The sequence below is a fragment of the Orcinus orca genome, chromosome 11 (genome assembly GCF_937001465.1).
Source record: "Orcinus orca chromosome 11, mOrcOrc1.1, whole genome shotgun sequence".
In the NCBI taxonomy this organism is placed as follows: Eukaryota; Metazoa; Chordata; class Mammalia; order Artiodactyla; family Delphinidae; genus Orcinus; species Orcinus orca.
In genome coordinates this window covers 3,960,627-3,984,622 of record NC_064569.1, presented here as the reverse complement: position 1 = coordinate 3,984,622, position 23,996 = coordinate 3,960,627, and the positions used below count along the sequence as shown (strand labels likewise).

Genomic DNA, 23,996 nt, shown 5'->3' with positions numbered 1-23,996 from the left:
TTGCCGTCAGCAGAGGCAGAAGAGGGCTAACGGTGCAGGCGTTGCCGTCAACAGACAGGCTCTGCCGTAGGCAACTCACCTACGCTGGCTGAGCCTGTGTCTCCAGTTAAACGAAAGCTATTTGGCAATGACCAACCCGCTGTTTTGCCTAATATAACTTCCTTGTTCCCAGCCCTTCTGCCTAGAAAAGTCTTTCGTTTTGTATGGCTCTCGGAGCTCCTTTGCATCTGCTAGATGGGATGCTGCCTGATTCAAATCGAGTTTTGTTCAGATCAACTTAACATTTTTAATGTGCCTCAGTTTATCTTTTATTTTTTTAATTTATTTATTTATGGCTGCGTTGGGTCTTCGTTGGTGCGTGCGGGCTTTCTCTAGTCGCGGCGAGCGTGGGTTACTCTTCGTTGCAGTGCGTGGGCTTCTCATCGCGGTGGCTTCTCGTGCTGCGGAGCACGGGCTCTAGGTGCGTGGGCTTCAGTAGTTGTGGCACGCGGGCTCAGTAGTCGTGGCTAGCAGGCTGTAGAGCTCAGGATCTGTAGTTGTGGCGCACGGGCTTAGTTGCTCCGTGGCATGTGGGATCTTCCCGGACCAGGGCTCGAACCCATGTCCCCTGCATTGGCAGGTGGATTCTTAACCACTGCGACACCAGGGAAGTCCCTCAGTTTATCTGTTAATAGTGTATTTCAGAGACGCCCTGAAATGGTGTATGTGAAGTGCTTAATTCCGTCTCTGCACACAGAAGGCATTCAGTAAATGCAGTCTTTTGGGTATATTAGCTGTAGAAGGCCCCAAAATGCCAGCAGATCGACCTGCTCGTAAGGCAGGGCTGAGTCTCCTTGTTGCCATGGCAAAGGATGCGCTCTCAGAAGCCTCTCAGAAAGGCAGAGGCAAAGCTGGGCTGTGTTTGCCTTTTCAGAGTCTTCCACTAAGATTAATGAAATTGCTTAATACTGGGAAGGATCATGGTATAGTAGTTAAGGATTGGTACCCACAGCAAGGCAAGGGTTTAGAAGCGTCTTGGAGAGGGGACATACAATGCCATCTATTCAGAAGTTAAACAATCTGCCGTTTGCTTAAATGCTTTTTGCAAAGTTCCCGAAACGAACAATGAACTTGTTTTATTTGCAACTTTTCTCTTCCTGGGCGAGCGTTTCCTGGAATAGGGAAGTTGTATGGATGAAGACAGTGGAATAATAAAGCCACAGTGATATGATCAGGTCATTGTGTGGGCGTAGATAGTTTCGATTCTCAGAGAGAAATCCGGTGGGGTGTTTAAGATTCTCGCTGAGTGAGGATTTTTTTAAAAATACAGTAAGTCCCTTACATACGAACGAGTTCCGTTCCGAGAACGCATTCATAAGTCCAGTTTGTTCGTAAGTCCAACAGAGTTAGCCTAGGTGCCCAACACAATCGGCTCTATAGTACTGTACTGTGATAGGTTGATAACACTTTTCACACAGATAATACATAAAAACAAACACAAAAAATAAAACATTTTTAATCTTACAGTACAGTATCTTGAAAAGTACAGTAGCACCAGCACAACAGCTGGCACACAGGGGCTGGCATCGAGTGAACAGGCAGGAAGAGTTACTGACTGGAGGAGGGAGAGGAGGTGGGAGCTGGTAGAGCTGAAGGGTCGTCAGCAACAGGAGACAGAGGAAGCTGCAGTGTCACTCACGCCTGACGCTGATGGTGCAGGTTCTGGTTCCTTTGCTGGAACCAGATGCACGTTTGCATCTTTGAAAGCTTGCACCTGGAAGGTTTGTATGTCGGGGACTTACTGTAATAAGTGTGCTTTTCCAGCTCATAAAGTCTTATGTATCCACTAATAATCGATAAAATACTAAAAATTATAAGTAAGAAAAAATGGCCCATATCTCAGGGTATTAGGCTCCTAGGGGGCTGTAACAAAGGAGCGTAAATTGAGTTGCTTAAGACAACAGAAATCGATTGTCTCACAGCTCTGGAGGCCGAAGTCAAGTCCGAAACAAGTGTCAGCAGGGCCGCGCTCCCTCTGAGACTCTAGGTAGGACCTTCCTTGCCTCTTGCAAGTGCCTGGTGGGGGCGGGCATCGTGGGGTCCTTGGCTTTCGACAGCAGTCATCACATGCTGTCCTTCTTGTGTGTCTCTATCCTTACACAGCATTTTCTTCTTCTTGTAAGGACCCACTCATACAGGATTAGGGCCCATCCTAATGACTGTACCCTAATTAATTACATCTGCAAAGATCCTGTTTCCAAATAAGGTCACATTCACAGGTACTGGGGTTAGGACTTTAACAATCTTCCTGGGGACACAGTTCAACCCATAATACTGTCTACCCAGAAATGACCACTGTGGACATTCCTTCTAGGCTTTTCCCTGATCAGGACAACAGATGGTGGTGACCTGCACTGCGGGGGTGACAGCGAGCATCAAATACCTGGGGAGAGTCAAGGGTTTTAGGAAGCAAAATTGACAAGATTTGGTCATTAATCAGATGCTGTCGAGAGGGCAGAGGTGTCTAGGATATGTAAGTCCATCCCCGCAGCGGGAGCCCAGGAAGGCAAGCAGCGTGGGGTCAGATGGCGAGGTCACACGTTGGCGTGGTGCGTTTGAGTTGCCAGGAGACCATCTGAGCGGAGATGCCCAGTGAGAGAAGTCAGCTCAGGGGTCTGGGTCTCAGATGGGCATCGTCTCCACCCCCATGGTGGTTGCAGCCACGGGACTGGGTGAGAATCCCAGGGAGAGCATGGGGGCTGAGAATTCAGGCAAGAGAGAGATGTGGGAGTCCCAGATATCAGGGGTGCGTCCAGGGTCCACAGTGTCCCCGTTTGCCCTGTCTAAACCAGGAGAGACCAGGGTTACGATGCCTAGCATCTGAGAGGTACTGCTGGATAACGACCTTCCGTGGACCATCCCCTGTGATCCGCAGGTCAACCCTGGCGGCTGTGTCACTGTTATCCTCATGTTACAGACAGGGAGCAGGTACACCCAGTTCAGAATCCTGCCCAAGGTCTTGTCGTGGTGGTAAGGGAAGCTGGTGCTAACGTCCAGGTACTCTGGTCAGTGATAATGGAAAATCTATTCCATGGCATTTATTAGGCATGTGCTAAGTGCCAAGCCCTGTTGCGGATGCTTGGAATCCATCCGTGGACAAAGCTCCCAGCATCCACGGAGCTTCTGTGATAGGCCTTCCCTGGGCTGTGCGTCCACGCGCATCCTCCCAGCGCCCCGAGGCTGTGAGCGGCTCTGCGAGAGCCCTGCGTTACAAGGTGGAAGCAGTCTGCCCGAAGCCCCGGAGCTGGGGGCCCCTCTCTCTGACCCCTAAGCCGGTGTGCCTGGCCGTCAGCTCTGACGTTACCTGCTGCCTCCAGCTCTGAGTTCCGCGTTTTCCCAGTGTCCTGGGTGCCGGGAAAACTTGGGCTCAAGTTCAGGCTCAAAATGAGACCCCATTGTCTATTTGCCGTGGAAGATTAGGTGCTGCGGACTGAACTGTGACCCATAGGGATTGAAGCCCTAACCCTCAATGTGACTGTATTTGGAGACAGGGCATTTAGAAGGTGATTAAGGTTAAATGAAGTCACAAGGGTGAGGTCCTAATCCGATGGGATTGGCTTTACAGGTAGAGGAAGAGAGCTGTCTCTCTAAGCCTGCCCAGAGGAAAGGCCATGAGGACACAGTGAGGAGACAGCCATCGTCTGTAAGCAAAGAAGGTCCTCACCAAAACTGAATCAGCCAGCACCTTATTTGGAGGACTTCCAGCCTCCAGAACCGTGAGAAATAGAGATAAATTGCTGTTGTTTAAGCTGCTCTATGGCGTTTTATTAGGGCAACCTTGAGCAGACTAAAACATCAGGCAGATCACTCCATCTCACTGAGCGTCACGTTTTGCATACGTTAAACGGGAACATCAGTACCTGTAAGAATTAAAGACGAATATTTAGGAAAACATTTCGCACGGTGTCTGGCACACGCCTACCTGGTGCGTAGCTACGCTATTATGATTAGACTAAGGGGCACGCCTCATCTCTAACCGCTTCCTACGTCCATAGCTCTGGCTTGGCGGCTTCGGGGATCATGTGACCCAGATAAGAAGTTCATGGAAGCATAAGAATTGCTCACGTGAAGCAGCATTCACAAAGCTAAGCTTACCCTTACCGTGTGCAGTGCACTCCGATGCTTTCTCCTCTATAGCGTGGTGGTTTGGTTTGGTTTTGTTGTTTAGCACAGGTTACCACCCACCAAGTGTAGCTCACAGCCCTAAATGTTTACATCCCAAAGTTTGAAACACCCAGAGCAGTGAGATGGGGGGAAACAGCACCCCCTCCACCCCCAGGTGGGCAGGATTCAGGTGCCGGTCATGCAGTGCAAGGTCCTGGTGAGACTTTAAACCGAGTCTCCGCCAGCTGCCACCGTAGCACAGTGTGAGGGTTATAAACCACCTTACACTCCAAAATGATTCTACAAGCACTCTGTCATTACCTTCACTCCCATTCTGTAGATGATAAAACTTCAGCTGAGATGACTGGCAGAGCTCTAGGTCAAGTCTGGGCTTTCTGACTCTGCGTCTGCTGCCCTTCCCATCTCCATAGACCACTGACTCGTAACCACAGCCTTAGACCCACCACTCTGATGCCTACTTGGACTCCAAAATGTCTCCAGGAGTCAGGGTTGAACCTGGGTTAGGACGTTTTGATGGTGTGGACAGTTCAGACACGCAGCGCATGAAGATTATAAGCAGAACTGAAGTACAGCATCACACTACACACCCGCATCCTGTATCTAAGCTCTGCCCCACCTCTGGACCCCTACCCCCTACTCAACCCATGCCTGCCCCCCATCCTTCACCATTGCCCTGCCCCTGACTCCCACCCCACCCCCACCATGCAGTTCGACTAATGCAGAGTTGAACATGACCATCTCACTGGGCAGGGGCGGCTCCCTTGGATACAGCTCCGGGTCAGGAACCAAAAATGCCAAAGCTTTCATGACCCTAAAAGAAAGTGTGACCCAAGCTTCCTACGCAGCCACCTAGGAAATGCTTTACCTCCCCCTCCCATTTCCTACACGGGTCCCTACAGCTCCCATCACCCCTGCAACGTTGTTCTCTAATGTATTATTTTAATTAGCTCCTTGGCAGTGTTAATAATCAAACCTTTTCCAACCTCCCAGGAGCTACGCAGGCTGTGGGAGAGCCAGGGAAGCAGTGGCTCCCTTGCCTGGGGTGGCCTTGCCTCCGGAAGCTCTGTCCTGCCCGGGGCGCTGGCTGCAGTGTCAGCACCTCCCTCAGGGGCCAGTGGGGCTCAGACTCCAGGGGATCCCTGGGGTCCCTTAGGGGGACACGGACCGAGACAGGAGGCAGTGGTGATGGAGGACTCGCCCGACCAGGGCAGTGAAGTGGCTTGAGAGCATCCCTCCAGGGTCCCAGGGGAGGGCCTGGTAGGGAATAGCCTCGCTTACCCCCCTGCCGAGGGGAGAAGCCTTCACTCTGTTCACCATCATCCCACTGATGGTGGCCTCTGCCCACCTCCTGGGACAGGTCATCTGAGGAAGGACAGCTGAGGGGCCCCATGGCTGGCGTTTCTGCTGCGTCCCTTCTTAAGGTGCTGTGAAGTCGCAGGACCCCGTGGTGTCCGGGCATCCTGCCTCTCTGTGCTTCAGCTTCTGCTGGGGGACAGGCCCCTACTCGGGGGGATGCACATCTGGTCTGCCCAGAGCCACGGTGGGGAGACCAGTCCAGGAGGAAGCCTGTGGTGGCCACTCTGAGCCGTCGCCGCTGCAGCCCAGACACCCCTCAGCTTGCTTGGGAGTGTCCGTAGCCCAGTGGGTGAAGAGGGTATGAAGTGGACGTCAGGTTTCTTGAGTTCTAGGCCCCCGGCCGGTCACGGGTCCTTGGAAAAGTCACTGTTCTCTGGGCCTCAGTTTCTTCATCCGGAATGTAAAAGGGTTAGACCTGACTCTTTCCTCTGCCCCCTTCCTCTGTCCCTCCTGCTTCCATGGGGAGTTACGGGGCATCTGTCATACGTGGAGGGCTCTGCTGCAGATGCTCAGATGAGTGAGGTTTAACCAAGAATCTAGAGGGGGAGGCAGACGAAGTACCGAATGCAGCAAACACGCCGTGAAGCCTGTAACTGCAGAAACCCGTGCGGGCGGGGACGAGTAGGGCGGACAGGCTGATTTGCTGGGAGGGGGGCGGGGACAGTGCCAGGCAGCACCCCTCCGGGTTCTGAGCTGCGTGTGGAAGAGAACAGGTGATATGAGTCCCCTCCCAGCCCCGACCCTCAGTAAGTCCCGTGAGATGTGCCCGTGTGATGAGGAGACTGGCCCTTGCTGTCCCTGCAAGAGAGTGAGAAGTCCAGAGTGGCGACCACGGGGGTCCTGGTCTGGGCCGTGGTGGTGCCGTTGATGAGACTGGGGCGGGGGGCGCGGAGGACAGGGGTGGCTCTAACTGGGTGAACACTCATCCAGTCCCCGGTCCTTCCCAGTCCAGGTGGTGCTTGGCACCTGGAGGCCCCCAGCAAACACTTAGGGGAGTGGACTGCACCACCACCTGTGCGACCTCTGCCCCCTCCCCGTGCCACGGGCGCCCCGGCACTGCGGGAAGAGAGCACTCCTGCCCCGGGGTCCTCCCGTGTTGGGAGCCCCAGCGTCCTGGGCCTGCCGCACCGGCCGGTCCCCTCCCCGACCCCAGCCCAGAAGCCATTCAGCAGCTGACGAGGAGAGGAAAACCCTGCAATGACCTTTGCGCCCCGCCTGCTTTCCCCTGGGTCCGACAGGCAACTTTCTGGCCATGTTTCTTCTCTATAAATGGGCCGTTCCTAAAATTACACGGCCTGGGTGACCTGCCCGCCCCTCCCAGCCTGCCCGTGTCCTGGTTAGTAAGAAGGCCAGCTTCACCCTCTGCAGGGCTTTCTGCCTGATTGGCTACAGGCTATGGTTTTGAAAAATGTACTTAATATTCCAAAGAAATCCAACCCAGTCTCTGTAGGGAGCCAGATACTGTTGAATCAACTCTATGCAAATAGCCGGTGCACAGCTCAGCAGGGTCATTTGGCTCCGGCCCCAGTCGGTCTTCCGCAGGGCCTCTTCCACCGCTCTTTCTGCTGACCCGGCATCTCTGAACCGCTTGACGAAAGCCACGAGCATCTTGCTGGAGGTGTATTGGCAGATGGTCATGGGGACATGTCACCCATGTGGAAGACCTCCGAGCTTGTCATCCGGCCATTTTACAGATGAAGAAACTGAGGCTTCCAGAGGCGAAATGTCTGCACAGTCACACACTTAGTCAGGGGCACGGCCAGGGCTGGGACCCAAGTCCACTGACCCCTTCCCTCCCAAGACGCCCTCTGGCGATCCGTCCCAACGTTGGGCAGCTTTGACTTCTCCTGTCCACAGGAAAGATCGTTTCCTAAAGAGCCAACCGGGTCCCAAGCAGGACACCCCCTGAAGGACTTGAAACTCTCTTGCCCCGGATGGCAAATCCCATTGGGTGTCCCCAACAGACACTATGTGACACCCCAGGGGAGGCCTGGGGGCCCCACCGACTCGGACTCGCCTCCTGATTTCTTCTGCACGTCATGGCCAGTGTGAATTTGTTGGTTTCCAGACCTTAATCAGGACAGCGTGTCCGCCCAGACCCTCCCCTGTGGGCGAGGGCCCTGCTGCCGCCCTGGCTGAGCTGCAGCCCTGCCTGCTTTGCAGATCCCAGCCGTTCCTGTGACCGGGACATGCTCCTCTCTTAGGGGGTCAGTGTGCTGCGGCTGCATTGCTCACAGCACCCCTCCCTCCCCTGGGAGCACATAGTTTCTTCCTTTCTTGTGTAATTTAACTTTCCTCTATTTGGACTGAAAATACTGCTCCTTGTCACCCCCCTTCTCCCCCAAAGCTCCTGTCAAAGCAAACACCCTGGGCTTCCCTGGTGGCGCAGTGGTTGAGAGTCCGCCTGCCGATGCAGGGGACACGGGTTCGTGCCCCGGTCCGGGAAGATCCCACATGCCGCGGAGCGGCTGGGCCCGTGAGCCATGGCCGCTGAGCCTGCGCGTCCGGAGCCTGTGCTCCGCAGCGGGAGAGGCCACAGCAGTGAGAGGCCCGCGTACCAAAAAAAAAAAAGCAAACACCCTGATGCAGACAGGGAAGTGGTGGGAGGGGCAGTCCTGAGCTGGGCCAAGGGCCTCCAGGCCGCGGCCTCAGGGGAGGATGTTCTTGGGACCCTGCTGGGGGAGGGGACAGGACTGACCCCTGTTGACTAGGAAACTACGAGGTGGTTCTCAACTGGAACCACCTGGGAACTTAGTAAAGGATCCAGGCCTGATCCCACCCCCCGAAATCCAGTCACCTTGGTGATGTGCGGAGGTCTCTGGGTGGTGGTGCGGCCCAGCTGAGAAGCACTGCCTTAGAGGGTGCAAGGTGGGGGGGCCCCAGAGATGTCTACGCCGGGGTCATTGTGAGATGCAAGATGAGGCCTCAGCCCCCGAAGCTGAGCGCATTATTTTCCGTGGATGACGTTTCTCTGGGCAAAGCACCCCAAGCTTTTCATCAGCTTCTCAGTGGGTTCCATGTCCCCCAGCAGATTAGGTGACCCCAGTGCTGTCCACACGTACCCCTTTGGGTGGTTCCAGATGCGATGCTAAGCCTGTGGGGTTGACAAGCCTAATGGATGACGCGCCTGTTTCTATAAAGACACTACACGCGTCAACAGTGAGATCCACTCCGTGTGGTCACGTGGACTATTTCGTGCTGCTCAGAATCTCTGCTTGGTACTACCACGTGCCTTTGATTAATCAAAAATGAGAAATGAACTGTTACTTCATGCACTGCGTTTGATAGGCAGAAACCCTTCAAAACATAAGACCCGTGGGAAAAGTAATCAAAGGGGCCCTTGATGGTTATAGGTTGGGACCCACTGGCCTAACACGTCCACCTTGTTTGAGAGATGAAGAAACTGAGGCCCAGAGAGGTTAAGGGACCCTCTTTAGGTCACACAGCCAGTTATGCCCAGTTGAGACCCTCTCTGAAGCCTCCCGGGCATGCCGTAGGGGCAGAGAGATTATGTGCAGAATATTTTGCTGGAAACCCTCACTTGACACAATCCTGTTGACCCAGATGGAGGAAATTCCTCACTGGTCCTGGAGGTTATGTGGCCAGAGGTAGCCCACGCTCCTGAGAATTAGAAAGCCTGTTGTAGTCCAGGATTTCATCCAGCCTAAGATACCATCACTTGTAAGATACACCATTGTTTTCTGTACCGCAAGGCAAGAGTGTGGCCAAGCGTGGTTGTAAGATGCCATCAACCATAAGATGTGTCTGGTTTTGGAGATGTTAAAACGGGAGGAAAAATATGTGCCGTGGAATCAAAGGAGGTGGATTCCATTTGGAGCCGTGCGACGTCCTTCCACCTGGTTCCCTTACCCGCTAGAGGTGCTAAGGGGGATGAAACGCCCCTTAAAAGAAAACAGATGTATCTAAAAAGAAGGAGAGAGTAGAGGAGCAGGCCCAGCCCAGTGTGTGCGATCCCAGGACAGAGTCCCACACTGACCCTCAGCAGACCTGGGTTTGCATCTCAATCTCAAAACTCTGGGTGGGTTTCTGGGGGGCGGGGGGGCGTGTGCAGGAGGGTGTCCTCTCGAGCACGCTCTATTCTCTCCAGCCTCCATTTCTTCATATGCAAAAGAGAAAACGCCTGCTCCCACCTGCCAGCCCTAAGCCTCCCGAACTACTGTGAAGCTCGAAGAGGCGCCTGGTGCAGCCTCGTTGCTAAGGAGCTTCCGTCTGCCCCGCTGAGGTCTGCGAACGGCAAGCGGGTTATACAGAGTCATCGGGGCAGTGGGACCGAGCCCACTGGGGCTGCCCACCTTCAGCCACACTCAGGACCCCCTGAGGGAGCAGCAGCCCCCATCTGAGAAGAACTCATCCTCAGATGAGGCAGGGAAGCTGGGGGCCATCTGCCTTCCCAGGAGCAGGTGGCAGATCTGGTCACGGGTGCCGGGGTCCTGCCCCGCCGCAAACCCTGGGCCGACACCCCTGCTGTTCACCATTTGGCACCTTGGGGACACACACACGCATACTTTGCAGGATCACAGCCACAGAAAGGGTCATTCAGCCTCACTGCAGAAGGAACAGGGCAGCTGTATTTCCCAGGGTCCCTTCCTGGGATCAGGGCCGAAAGGGATCTGACGGTCGGCAAAGAGGACACCTCCCCGCGGCTCAGTGTCCTGCCGTCCCAGAGCGACTCCAGCCTGTGGAGCGTGTGTCCCTTCCTTGGGGGGGGGCAGCTCGGCGGAGCTGCAGACCCGGGCTCCGAACTGGGGCTGGCCCTGCCCCGTGTCGCCCCACAGAGGCGGCCCTCGGGCAGCTCCCCTTCCTCTGTTGGCCTTGTCCTCTGTCTGTAGAGCAGAGATGAGAAGCCCAGTCGCGCTCCCCCCAAGGCGATGAGAAGGGGGCTTGTGAAAGTGGCCTGCCAGGGAGGCAAGCCGGGGAGGAGTGGGAGGGGTTGGGGGCGGGGACAGCGGGAGGGGGTCCCCACAACTGGAGCGTCCCTGCCTCATGACGGGGACGCACGGGCATCGTGGTGGGAAGCACGGGACCGGGAGTCAGACCTGGACCCAAACTCTGTCCCTGCCTCTCCCCTCGACCGCGGGTAAGCCTCTGTTTCCCCATCTACAAAATGGGCAGCCAGACACTTCCCACGGGCTTCTCAAAGGACCAAATGAGATGATGCACGAGAAGGGCCTCGTAGGCGGTGGGTGCTCAGACCCGGTGTCCCGCAGATGGGCGGTGCCGCGGTCATGGCCGTGGGCGTCTGGACCCTGGTGGAGAAGAGCGGCTACCTCGGCGTCCTGGCCTCCAGCACCTTTGCCGCGTCTGCCTACATCCTCATCTTCGCGGGCACGCTCGTCATGGTGACCGGCTTCCTGGGCTTCGGCGCCGTCATCCGCGAGGACAGGAGCTGCCTCTCTGCGGTGAGTGTCTGCCCGGCCCTGCAGAGGGAGGGCCACCTACCCCGGGTTTCTGAGAGCCTGGCCCCCTGACCAGGCTCCACTCTGAGAGCCCCACCCAGTGACGCTGGCCTTGGTCTTGGAGGCCTCGGGAAGGCTGCCATGGTCTCCAGGTGCTTGGGACCTAAGCCAGGAGGGCACCTTGGAGGTGGCGGCAGCACTGCTCCTCCCCTTTTTTCTCCTCCTCCCCCGCTCCTCCTCTTCTTCTGTCCAGATTTTATCATGGTGATTTTCAAAAATAGGCAAAAATGAAAAGAATGTTACAATGAAGGTCCAGGTCATCACCCAGACCCACTGCCACCATCTCAGAGCCAATCCTGTCCATCTGCACCCTCCCCCGCTCCCCGCCCCACCCAAGACCCCAGATATCACGTCACCTGTAAAAATTTCAGGGTGTACCTCAAAGACGTAAGGATCCTTTTTTTAGAAGAGGTAATGACAAGACCATTATCACACCTAAAAACAATTAACAGTCATTCCTTGATATCATGAAATAATCAGGCAATTCCAAATTTCCCCAACTGACCCATAAGATGTTCTTTTTTTTTTTTTTGCGGTTTATTTGAATCAGAATCTAAATTTGTAAGGTCTGTGTATTAGAGTTGGTCGATGTGTCTCCCAAGTCACTTCTGGTCTCTAGGCTCCCCATCAATCTCTCTCTGTTTTTTTTCCCTGCAATTTACCTGTTGAAGGAACCAGGTCATTTGTGCTTTGCTCTCTCCCAGTCTGGGCTTTCTGATGCCTTGCTGGTGATGTTCTCGTAGTTGGGTGTAGAAACTTGATCAGACTCAGGTGTGATTGGGCAGGTGTTTCATGGGTGAGGTGGGCAGCACAGGCTCCGCGTCGGATGCCCCCCTGGAGAGCTGAGAGGACACCCGCACCCCACCTCTGGCTCCAAGTGTCAGGAAAGGAAGGGCTGCACTCGAGGGGGCAGAAGCCGGAGTCCCGCTCAGGACTCCCAGACCCTCCCTCCCTCCTGGGCACCTGCTGCCAGGGCAGGCTCCCTGGGGCCCGGGTGGCATCTCCCCCTTCATCTCCCCAGCGACAAGCCCGGTGCGGGCAGGGTAGGCTACAAAACACCTGGACTCAGAAAGGAAGGGCCGGGGCTGGAGTCAATCAGGCTGAGCCTGGAAAGGCTGCAGGAAGAAGCCTTGAGGGCTACGCCCTCCCTGCCCCGCTTCCCGTGCCCATCACTGACGTGGCAGCCTCGGCCCCCCGCGTCTGACCAGAGAGGGGAGGGTCCGGAGGGGCTGAGCCCCGCCGCCTCTTGCGCCAGCCGTGACCTAGCTTTTCGCTCTGAAGGCAGCAGCACCTGCGCCCAGGCTCAGCGGGACAGCCCTCCCCTGCCTAGCAAAAGTCCTTAGCTCTGCTGAGGGTCGCCCAGAGCAGGGTGCGGGCCGCGTGGACGGTGGGGGGGTGAAGGCCCACGGGGACCAGCCACCGGAGCGTGGCTTTGACTTGAGCTGTCCTTCCAGCCGTGGGACAGGGGTGCCCTGAGCCAGCCTGTCCCTGCCAACCGTCCCCAGCTCCTGAGTCCTGGTGAGCCTGCTGACACCCTCGATCGGACCCATGTGAGCTGGGTGAGGACACGAGACATGACTGAGGGACCGGGCCTGTGGTGTAGCTGGTGGTGAGGGGCAGGGGGGTCCAGCCCTCTGGGACTGAGGCTTACAGGGACCGGGGCTCCTGGGCCCGGAGAGGGCCCGTCCCCTGCATCATCCGTGACCCCCTTTGCCCTGCTCAGCCCTGGTCCTGCGGGAAGCAGGGCCTTCGCCTTGGCCTCTGGTCTCGGCCTGAGCCCTCTGGCCTGGGAGGCAAGCTGCCGGCCCTCCTTCCCACCCAGAGCCCTCCCTCTTGGTTCTAAAGGAGTCCTGTGGCCCGTGGTCCCCTGCAGCCTGGGAAACGCCCCCTGCTCTCCACCGGGGTGCAATTATAACACAATGGGCTTGGATCACGGAGCGCCCCCTTCCTCTAAAAGCAGCCCTGCAGAGTCACAAGCGTCGTAACCTCTGTGTGCCAGGCCGTTCTAAACGCTCAGGCGTGTTAGTTCCTTTGATCCTCACGCCAGCCCCACGTTTTGGAGGCGAGGAAGGTGGGGTTAGAGAGGTTAAGCCATCAGGTCTGGGTCACACTGCTGGCGGGTGGCCGTCCCCGGGCCCCTGCTCCCACCCGCCGCTCAGCACAGCCTCTAGAAGGTGCCGTTCACCCCCAGGTGAGAAAGCTGGCCTGGGAGACACGGGGCCAGCGCGGGCCGGGGCTGCCTTGTGTTGCTGCTCTGTTAGAATCACCTCCGCGTCACCTGGGGAGCCCAAGGGTGCTGGAGGGAAGCCGAGCGGGACAGCGAGTGCAGAGACACCGTCTCCCGAGTCCGTGGACACCTGCGCAGAGCAGCTGCCCTCAGAAGTCTGGGGGTGCAAGAGTGACTCCCGCGGGGCCCAGCTAGGCCCCAGGGCAGGAGACGGGGTGGGGTGGAACCCTAGAAGCCCTTGCCCTCATTATAGTGCAGAAATAACTGTGCACGGTCAGAACTCATCCAGGCTAGAAGGGAACCCAAGGGCCATCGAGTCCAACACTCCATCCAAGGGGCTGCAGGACCCCGGGGAGAGTGGGGGTCACCCAGATGTTAATGGGGGCACTCAGCGTCAGTGGCCATTTTGGAGGCTGTCAGACCATAAGCTCTTTTCCCCTTGGCGTCTCGGAGGCCAGAGGAGAGCCGAGGGGTCTGTAATTGGCCGCTGTCTGCCCGCCCAGCCTCCCCTTCCTACACGATCCATCCGCGAGACGTGTCCCGCCATCCAGGCCGAGCCATTATGAAAACACGTCCCCAGCCTCTGCAGTCGCAGCCTGACCGTCACTTGGCCTGGGGACCACCCCTGTGCCCGGGGCCGAGCAGAGACCGTGCGAAGACTTAGGAGGCCCAGGGGCTCGGTCTGGCCTGTGGGCCGGGAGCACACCTCTTGCTCCAGGCTTCTGAACTTCAGAGGGTCGACAAACAGGTGGGCCTGCTTGTCTCCCTGGGCCTGGAGGCGGGACTGGGGGGCGCAGGGGCTGCTGGACAGGCAGGTGTGAGATGCCATCCTTCCTCCCAGCCCCACTTGACCCTCCTGCCCGCGTTCACTTCTATCCCGCCCAGAACTGATGAGTTCTCTGCCCCGACATCACTAACCAGACACTAACATCAGAGAGGCGCTAACTTGAAAGTGAGGTCAGGAGAAAGCGCGTGTGTGGACACACACACACAGCCACCCGCCGCCAGCAGCGTGGGGATGAGGGCTGACAGACAGCAAACCTCGAAGCCTCGCATCTTCTTCCTTTGCTTTTCCCCGCCCGACCCCTGAAAGAACCAAAGACCAGGTCCAAGGACAGAGCACAGGTGAGGGGGCGGATCCTGAGAAACCCACATCCTGGCCCATTGGCCTCTGAATTACTGAGCATTTGAACGTTTAAGCCAGGAAGACGGCTGGAAGACTTCTCTTGGGTTAACACAAAGTAGGAATTTTAAAACCCATGCTCCCACTTAGAGGCAAGAGGGATACTTAAGTCAGTCTAAAAGTGTTCTGCGGTTCCTGGAGCTTCTTCCTTCCTGGTCTCGTTTCTTTCTTCCCCCTTCGTGTCTAACTTCCTTTTGAAATCTTTCATCAGCTAAATGGACAAATGCAGTGAGGGTAGCTCTATACAAAGCGCTCCCTAAAGAGGAAAAGGGACGATGGAAGACCAGGCATCTGAATGATGGGCGTCCACCTTGCATTAGGACGAGGGAGGGGCTTGACATCAAAAGTTCCCTGAGAGCTGCCTGGTGAGGGCGGTCCAGCTCCCTCGGGCCCCGGGGCCGGCGTCCGTCCTGGCCCAAGCCCCTCCCCCAGCACATCTGCAGTCCCTCAGACTCACTTTCTCAAGAAGCAAATGTTCATCGGGGACAGGAATAGCACATCTTCGCCGGTGCTGAAATGATGACCAGCGCGGAGCCAGAAATCTGCAAGGGGGAAAGGGAACAGGGTTTAAATTATTCACACCAGATCTTCTTTTTTAGCAGGCTGCATGAGAGAGCCAGATAATTCAGGCCATCTCAGCCCGAGGCCGATGACCAGCACAGATGTCACCCTGATCCAAAGAAAGGGATATTTGTAGCGTTTGGAACATGGGCTCTGAACACTTTTGTATCTTCAGCCAAATGAAGACTAGGATAGATGGTTCAGGCTCGACTGGTCTTTGTCAGGGGTTCTTTTCTATTTAGGGGTGGACTCAAAGGAGGGAGTTGTAGAAACAGTTTCTGAAAATGAGAGGCCCCCAAGTTGCAACACTTCCATCAGATACATCCAGACGTGGATAACCAAAGGAGGAAGGACTGCGGCTGAAAAGCAGTTCGTAGTGCATCCTGCCTGGCCTGCTCCGGGACCTCTGGGAAGTCACCCGGCCACTCCCGGCCACCGTGGTATCCCCATCCCCATTCAGGGGTGAGGAGTGAGGAGGGGAACGAGGCAGTATTTTAGCTCTTAGGAAACGAGTCACCACATTATATAAAGATCATAAAGTGTGGCTATAATTATCACTTGCATCACCATCACCAGCTCCTTTGAGAAGAAGCCTAAATAAATGGAGTTATTCTTAGGCCCGTGACTCCCAGGGTCCTCACAGCTTGCGGGACACTGTGTAGAGGCAGGGGATGCAGGCGGCGTGGAGGGTGCCTGGGTCCCCTCGCCCAGGCCTTGGACCATGTCCTCCCCGGGCTGGTTCCTCACCCACATGTTACTTTGCCGGGGCCCTACCAGCCACCCAGCCAGCTGGTCACAGCCTACTCTGACCTTTGAGTCACTGCCCACGTGCGTCAAAGGAATGGGTCCTGCAGCCAAGGCCTGGGGAGCCCCAGCTCCGCCCCATCGGAGGAGAGGACAGCTCCTCATCCGCTTGGCGTGGGCAGGAGGATCCTCGCCAGGCTCCTGGGGAAGCAGGCGCAGGTACCTCAAGAGCTGTCCTGGAGACGCTGCACGAGAGCCCCCGCGGTCACGCAGCCCGCTCTCCCAGCAGGCGCCTGGCGCACCTAGGCGGGAGAGGCCCTGGGCTGCACGTGGCTGCCTCGTGGATGTGGCCCCTTCCTCTCAAGGCCCCGCAGATCCTTCCCCTCAGCCTCCTTCTTGCTGGCCTTACTTGGGTCAGGGGCTGCGCAGAAAGGGCTGCCAGGCGGCTGATGAGTGAACTCCCCACCCTCTCCTCAGCCACAGAGAAACAGACTTGCCTGAGGTCATATGGGCCTCACCCCGGCTTGGTCCAGGCCCTTCCGCTGTCCCAGCTGGCATGGTCCCCTTTTCCTGGACGCCTCCAACACAGGGAGTGGGCACGCACCTTCTCGTGACTCGGGGCCCGTCGTTGGCATCCCAGGTGTAAAGGGAAGCAGGGAGGTGAGAACTGGGGACAAGTTACCCAGCTGCCTGCCACCTGGTCCACTGGGAAGTGGAGGGCAGGCTGCAGGGCGCTGCGGGGTGCAGGGGTCGGCTGTGCACCAAGGAAGTGCTTCAGCTGGGTTGGAGATGAGTGTAACTCAGCTATGTGTGAGTGGGTGACCACCCCGCAGTGGGGGCCGAGCAGGTGTCGGAGCAGACTGACCTCGGAGAGGCAGCGTGTGTGTGGGTGCCTGTGTCTGTACGGTGTGTTGCAGGAGGGCAGGGATGGTTGGTAAACCGCATCTATTTGCGTCCCAAACCCCGGAGTTGATTGAGGGAGTATCCTCTGCCTTTCCATCATTCGGCTTCCTGCTTCCTTTCCTCAGCAGAGTCTGGGTTTAACACGTCACCGGGAGGGGACGTGCTCTGGTCCCTGTCACCTAGCTGGGCACAGTCAGCGCCCTGATCACTGAGCCCTTCAACTGAGGAGATCCTCAGAGCAGGTGATCTGGACAGCAGATAGTCCTTCAACAAACGTTTAGAGGCCCCGGGTGTATGCAGACGTTTTTCCTTCCCAGTATCATTTCACTCCTTTTTACGTTAACATTAAACCAAACCCTATGCCACAGGCACGTGCCCAGCAAGGAAGGCCTGGCGAGGGCTGGCAGCTGGGGAGGGCTGACCCGGAGAGGAGAGGCTCCCCTCCCGGCCCCCGTGTAGGCAGCTGGCAAGGTGGTTGAGAGCAGTGAGTGTCGCCGCTCTACTCTGACGGGACTCCTGGAAGGACGTGGCTGGCGGGGGCAGGTGGGCACCTCCCCCGCTTTGCTTTGGCCCTGCAGAGCCGGCCTCAGCTCCTGTCCGCCAGCATGAGCCACGGGTGCAGGCAGGGGGCAGGACCCACCTTCCTTCCTATCAGTGAGGTGAGCGCGCCGGCTGACCCGAACCTCTCGGCAGTGGTAGCAGCGCATCACAGACTTGGGGCTGCAGGCCCCCTCCGCCACTGGGACCAGGATGGGAGTGGTGGCTGGACAGCTGTCTGGACATGCTGCCCTCATGTCGGGTCCCCGCACTGGCCTTGGGACACGGGGTGCCCTCTTCCATCTCACCGTACTTCACACGGAGGCTTTAGAGGTGCTTAGAATCAATGGAGCATAAGAGCAGGAAACAGAGAGATGGCAGTCAAATGTCATCTTTATTCCTAGTGAAGCTGATGGGAGTGTGTGTCTTTACACCTGTGTCCAGAAGCCTTAGCAGCTCCAGCTCTGGGGAGACATGCGTACATGCCTAAGAAGGGTGTCACTCAACCCACCGTGTGGTGGCGAGCAGAGAATGTGGCATCCGGAGGACAGACTGGCCCCAAGGGGAGGGAGGGAGGCCCACTAGCCAAGCAGATTGGAGTAGCCGTGAGTAAGGATGGGGGGAGAATCCGGGTGTCCTTCTAGATGTCCCTGCAGGGAGGCGGGAGGCCAGGACAGAGGAGGCTTGGCCCTGACTGCACAGACCGATGCAGCTGTGGCACCAAGACATTCTTCCCATCTTAGCCCCACATTTTATGCAGACGGCCCAGAGAGGGTGAGGGACTCCCCCAGGGTCACACAGCATCCTGTCCCAGAGGCCAGACTCCCAGGCCAGGGCACCTTGTGTGACATCACTCTCTTCTCTGACCAGCACCCTTCAGGGCTCAAGGCCCACCTTTTCCTGGGCTGCAGCAGATGTAACTGATCCCCGCCTGCTTGTAGGAGCAAATCTTCTACAAGGGGCAGTTTTTACAGCCAGCTACCTTCCGCCACCTTCTCCTCTCCAGTTTTCCGCAGCTCACGCTCCAAGTTACAGTGATGGGCCTGCCTAATTCATCCGCCTCAACAAGCATTTCCAGCACATTCCAGACTTCCTGCCCTTCTGGGCACAAGGCAGGGCGGGCAGGGTGGGCAGGGGAGAGGACGCGGAAGGGACTAAAACCCCGTCTTGGCTTGGAGACTGGTGGGGAATACGAGACGCCTGCATGAAAGGACAGAGGACCGTGTGGGTGGCTGACATTCCCATTTGGCTTGATCAGAGCCCCCGGCCTCTCTGAGCCCCCAGACTCTTCCTAACCTCCAGGCTCGGCAGGAACGCTACTCAGCCTCCCTTTCCCCCAGTAGCCAACTCTGTCCTAGAACGACCACTGCTGGGGACCCCGGCACCCATCCCACCCTGGGGTCCCTGCCACCTGCTTCGTGCTACCCCAGCCCTTTGCACAATCTCATCTGTGCCGGCGTGAGCACAGGTGCCCGCAGGCTATATGACATCTCTCCAGGGCCCATGAGCAGTCAGCCCCAAGGAACACCCAGGCCCTTTCAGGGGACTCGCAGGAGGCAGCAGTGGGTGACCTCCCCCTCCCGAGCCCAAATCCATCAGGCGGTGGCATCCCCCAAGTCCCTGGGCCCCTTACGTCCAGGGGAGCCCGCTCCTGTCCCCCCAGCCAGGCGCTGCCATCCCCTCCTGACCCTGCTCTCTCGCCCCACACAGCCGAACTCCTAGCAGTCCTAGCCTGAAGTCCAGTGGATGCCTGGCTTTGGCTTGTGGTTCTGGAAATGTGTTCTCCTCCTGTGACCCCCACAGTATGACCTTGGGACCCCCAACATTTTGGCTCGGGCATTGGATGGCCTCAGCTGCATCCTCTAGATGTGTCCCTCGAAAGCCTCCTGCCTCCGCATGGCCAATCTGCTCCCTCCTCTGCCCTCTTCCAACAGCCCCTCCCTCTGTGGACCGGCTCTCCTCTCCCCAGCCCCGGTCGTCTTCTCCGCTCCCAGCCCCTTGGGCCAGCACACAATACTGTATTAGCATCAGACACGGGCCAGAGCACACCCTGGCATCCTTTAGAGCAGCCCAGAGCTGAAGTCGCCGTGGCTGGACGGCCTGGGCCGGGAGCCCTGGGCTGGGCCAGGAGGATAGAGGCCACCTTCATCCTTCCAGCAGTGACATCTTGTTACTGGAATGGCTCAAGGCTCCAAGGCTCTTTTCTGCACGAACGGGCGGGCAGCTGCACCCTGAGCCCTGACAGCCTCCAGCCGGCGGTTAATTACCAGAAAATCACGCGCCCTGAGGTCACTGCCGTTTAAGCATCTGGCCCCGCCTTTTCCGGTCTGGCCTCTCTGGCTGCTCTGAGCTCCCGGACCCTCCCACGGCTGTGATCAGCTCACACAGCCAAGCGGGGGGCTGCAGGCTGGTCTTCTCCCCGTGACTCGGTCTCGGCTGCAGCCTGACTCTCCTGTCTCACTACCTCCCTGAGAGTAGGCTGGCTTCCCCCCGCCCCAGCCCCGCCTGCCTGGACACAGCCTGGTTTCCATCGCTAATCATGCAGAATGCAGAGCGGACAGAGAAGAGCTTCGGCCAAGCTCCCTTCTTTGCGGTAGAATCAATCCCATGGAGAAATTCCGGAAGTCCAGTGGTGTAAAGTTCTTAAAAGTTACGTCAAGGAAGGTGCCAGCTGGGCCAAGCTGTCTGGTCTTGTGGGTCCCAGGAACCATGTCCCGGCTTGGCCCCGTGCAGGGTCAATCCACCTGAAGACTCACCTTCTAATTAATCACCGTCATGTCACAGTGAGGAATAATTCCGCATGCGTCCTGCACAGCCGCTTATTAAAGAAAGTATCGGTTTGGTTCAGAGAGTCCTGTGCTGTCTCAGCTTCGTTTGGGATCTGTAGCTTTAGAAAATATCCAGCTTTGCTTCCAGTTCAAACTGTCCCATTAGAGAATTAAGGGGGAAAAAAAAAAACAAAAACTTTGGTAGGTGGTACTGGGGTGGAGGTGAATGTTTGGGTCCCGTTCTGTGCTTACCAGGCTGGTCCCTTCTGTGTCTGGGGTCCAGTCTGGTGTATTTGGAAGTCGCGTGTCCTTATGGAGGGCTCTGGGGGCAGAGGCTACAAGAGGTTTCTTTGGAATTCTCACTGCTGGTTTCTCTCCGACCAGGATTCCGGTGGTCGATTCTGGAAGGACTGGGGATGGGGCTGAGTGTGAGGCCGGCTGCTCGCAAAGCTCAGGGGGGCTTGAGGGTCAGGGGGTGTTGGCGTGGGGTGGGCTCCTTTCGCCCCGCGGTACACAGGGGCAGGGCAGAGCAGGTGGGCACACGGGGATCAAAGCCAATACACTTCCGGGAGCAGGACAGGCGTGAGGCCCGTGAGTCAGACAGGGGTCAGAAGGAAGGGTGAGGGCCGCAGGGTCGCAGTCAGGACCTGGGCATGCGGCGCGCACCCAGGAAGCCAGGGGAGCTCGTGGAGGACCTCTTGGCTCCAGGAGCGCTTTGTGGAGGCCTTGACCAAGCTCACACTTGACGGCTGTCAGCTGCACAGCACAGACGTGCTCGGAGCAGCGAACACCGGGAGGGCCCGCAGAGACCAAGGTGCAGCCCTGTGTGCCCTCTCGGGGTGTAGCCCAGCTGTGCGGCCCCCAGAGTCTCAAACGGTCAGGCCGGGCTGAGTAAAGCGAAGGGGACAGACGTGGGCGTTAGAGCTGCAGCTGTGAGCCCAGCACAGGCGTGAAGGCACAGGGCCCTTTGCTGGGGGCCAGGGAAGCTGCCTGGTTGGTGCTGAGGGCTGGAGGCTGCATGGGGGCCGGAGAGAGACCCTCCTGCGCCTGGGTTTCCCCTCTGTCTCTTGTCACCACCTGACACCCGGCATCCACCTAACCTGCCCCCCAGCCACGCTGTGAGCTCAGCCAGCCCGCCCGTCAGCCATCAGGGTGATCCAGCATGTGAGCACACAGCCCTGCAGCCAGAATCCCTGGGTCCAGTTCCAGACTCAACCACGTGCCGGCCACGTGGCCTCGGCCAGGCTGTAGCCTCGCCACACACGTGTGTGGTGCTGGCGCCCGCAGAGCACTGTGACGAGAAGGGCCGTGCAGGGAGCACCCGGGTGGGTAAGGCACTGGTTCTCCCAGGAGGGCTGATTTGGGGCTTTCAGGAGTATTTCGGTGGAAGGGATGCTGTCCACTGCTCCCACTGTAGAAGACCTGCCTTTCCTCTGTTCCTCAGAAGGCAGCACCCCCTGCGTTGGGTTATCACCTGCTAAGCCACAGGCCAGGAATTCTGGTGGTCTCTTGGGAATGGTGGGCTCAGGGCCCAGTACGTCCAGACTTATACTGAAACATGACTTCTCCACATTACTCACAGGGGATCTGAGAACTTTCTATTGACTTTTGTTCAATAATTCCCAACCCACACCAGACCGAGTTGAAAGGGGCTGGACTGCAGCTCCAGAACCTCTGCAGGCTTCCCAGAATCAGCCGTCATCCACAGACCTCAACAGCCCGCCTCTGCCCAGGGGCCTGCCCGGGGACCCCAGGGCACAGCCAGGCTAGCAGCTTCCTCTCTGCACCCCGGGTGCTAGCGTGCCCGCAGCTGAAGCCTCGTAGGCCTCCCTGATCCTTCCTTGAGTCGGGGGGAGCAACTTCCTGCCCCAAAGTTGCCCTCCAAGGCAGGTACGGGGTAAAGCCCCTCCCCTGCTTCTGTCCGTGTTGTTTCAGGCTTCTCAGGAACCACAGAACCTTCCTGAGATCTTTTCTGTCATGTCTCCAATAGTGCGTACGGGCACATATGCAAATCAAGCCCCAGCATCCGCCTTAGAACCCGAAGGTAAATGTGTAAGTCAGAGTTTCTCGGCGGCCTTGGCACTGGCCTTGACATTTAGGCCGGATCGTCTTTGCCACGGGGCCTGCCCTGTGACGGTGCGAGGCTTGGCCGTGTCCCCACGGCCTGCACCCACTAGGTGCCGGTAGCACTCCTTCCCCGACTTATGACAACAAAAAATGGCTCCAGACGTTGCCAGACGTGCCCTGGGGGCAAAATCGTGCCAGGCGGAGAACCACTGGTATAAATTAAATGGAAGTAACAATTCCACGCCACCCACGGGTCAGCAGAGGATTAAGCTGCTGCCCCCAGGCGTGGGCTGCGAGCTCTGGCCAGTCCCCCGTCTCACAGGCACGCTTAGTAAGAAGCGCACTTGCAGATCTTAATCCAGGGCTGCTGTCCGAGCATCTAGACCCAGCTGGGCACCAGGCCCTGCGGAAGAGCCGGAGGAGGCTGAGACAGGGTGCCTGTTCCCCAGAAGCTCACGGTCATCCTGGAGAGACAGCGCAGTAGCACCAGAAGCAGGCTCCTGGGAGCAGTGGGTGGAGTTACGTCCCTCACCCCGCGGAGGCCACGCCCACGCCCGGGGCTGGGATGAGGGGCGGAAGGCAGGCAGGGTGGGCCCCGGGTCTAGCCCAGGGGAGGAGAAGAGCTGGAGTTCTTGTCGGGACACGAGGCGGGTGAAGCGCTGCAGGCATGTGGCTGGGACCCGAGGGCGGGCTCGTGGAGGCCGTGGCGGAGCTGCGTGTGGAACTCCAGGCAGGGGCACAGGGCAGAGGCGCGGAGGCTGGGGGGCTGGGCCTGCATTCAGACAGCCCCCTGCACCGTGGGGCGAGATGATTTGGCTGGACCCGGGGCATCAGGGGAGGCTTGGTGGAGGGCAAGGCGGAGGGCAGAGGCGAGGCGTGTCAGAGCTCAGGGCGCCACATGGCAGAGCCCTCCAGCCCGGCCCCGGTGCCCAGGCTCCAGCCGGCCAGCTCCAGAAGCCAGGCTGCCAGGATCCCAGGGAGTGGGGACTGTCACCCCGAGCTGTGAGTCAGGGCCTCCCCCGCGCAGGTGAGTCACACACCTGCAGCCCTCCTGCCGCTGGAGCTACTGCCTGGAACCAGTGCCCGTGCCCACCGACCACCCAGCCGTCCTGTCCCTGGCACCCGCCCTCCGTCCTGCAGAGCCCAGCCCGGCCCTGACCCCCCTCACAGAGGCATCTTTACGGCCGGCCGGAGCTCCTGGGTGGGAGGGAGCGTCACAGCCTCTCGGGACCGCCCTTCCCCTCCTGACGACTCCGGCAGGTCGGGTAGTCTGTTTGATGCCTGCTGATGCGTCAGAACAGTTTTGAGGGGCTGGCAGGTATTCATTTAGCCTGCCATCATGTCAGGATGTGGCTGGGTCGCCCTCCGTTCCCATCCACCCTCTTCCCCAGCCTGGCTTCGACAGCACCTGTGGCAGCAACGTCCCCAGAGCAGCGTGACACTGCCACGTCTCCAGGACCACCCTCCCACGTGACCCGCAGCTGGAGGGGTGATGGAGAGGAGCCTCGGCCCCCGCTGCCCTCCCCCGGCGCGGCCGGCGTGGGCGTGCGGCGCGCACCCAGGAAGCCAGGGGAGCAACTGGCGGTCACTGCGCGTAGGGAGGAGAGCGGCTTCGGTGCCGGGCGGGCAGGGGAAGTGGAGGGGCCGCCGTGTCAGAGGAGCTGCAGGCCGGGCATGTGCCCCTGGATGGGGACGGACAGAGCTCGGGCACGCAGGCTCTCCTGGTGCAGCGCTGAGCCTGGGCTTGGAGGGAATGGGGACCAGGGACCTCCACTGTGCTCTTGCCTCAGGCCCGACAGATGATTAGGGCCAGCGGTCGCCACTCCTGCAGAGACTGGGAACGCTTCCCCACATCCCCGCTTCCCCACCACTAGCAGCTCTGATGCTGGGAGGGATGGGGCCCAGTAAGATGGGGGCGGGGGCACGGGATTCACTTAACTTGAGAGGAAGCCTGGCTCTTGGGTGGAAAGTTCCTTCTCTGTGCCAGCTCCCCCGTGGGCTGGGAGGTG

At 58.2% G+C, this 23,996-nt stretch overlaps 1 protein-coding gene and 1 long non-coding RNA gene across 3 annotated transcripts in view; one reads left to right on the top strand and one right to left on the bottom strand.

Annotated features, from left to right (window-relative positions):
* The window catches only part of TSPAN11 (tetraspanin 11), a 63,883-nt gene that overhangs the window by 27,053 nt on the left and 12,834 nt on the right, over positions 1–23,996 (top strand). For both annotated transcript variants that reach the window (XM_004279009.4, XM_033404258.2), the window contains exon 4: positions 10,749–10,940. In XM_004279009.4, the coding sequence (XP_004279057.1) occupies positions 10,749–10,940 (192 nt within the window). The remainder of the gene's footprint in view (positions 1–10,748; positions 10,941–23,996) is intronic.
* On the bottom strand, positions 14,625–18,073 carry LOC125960527 (uncharacterized). Its single transcript, XR_007470270.1, has 3 exons — positions 18,047–18,073; positions 14,865–14,949; positions 14,625–14,663 (listed from the first exon to the last, which is right to left on the bottom strand). It is a non-coding gene; the product is annotated as an uncharacterized LOC125960527 (long non-coding RNA).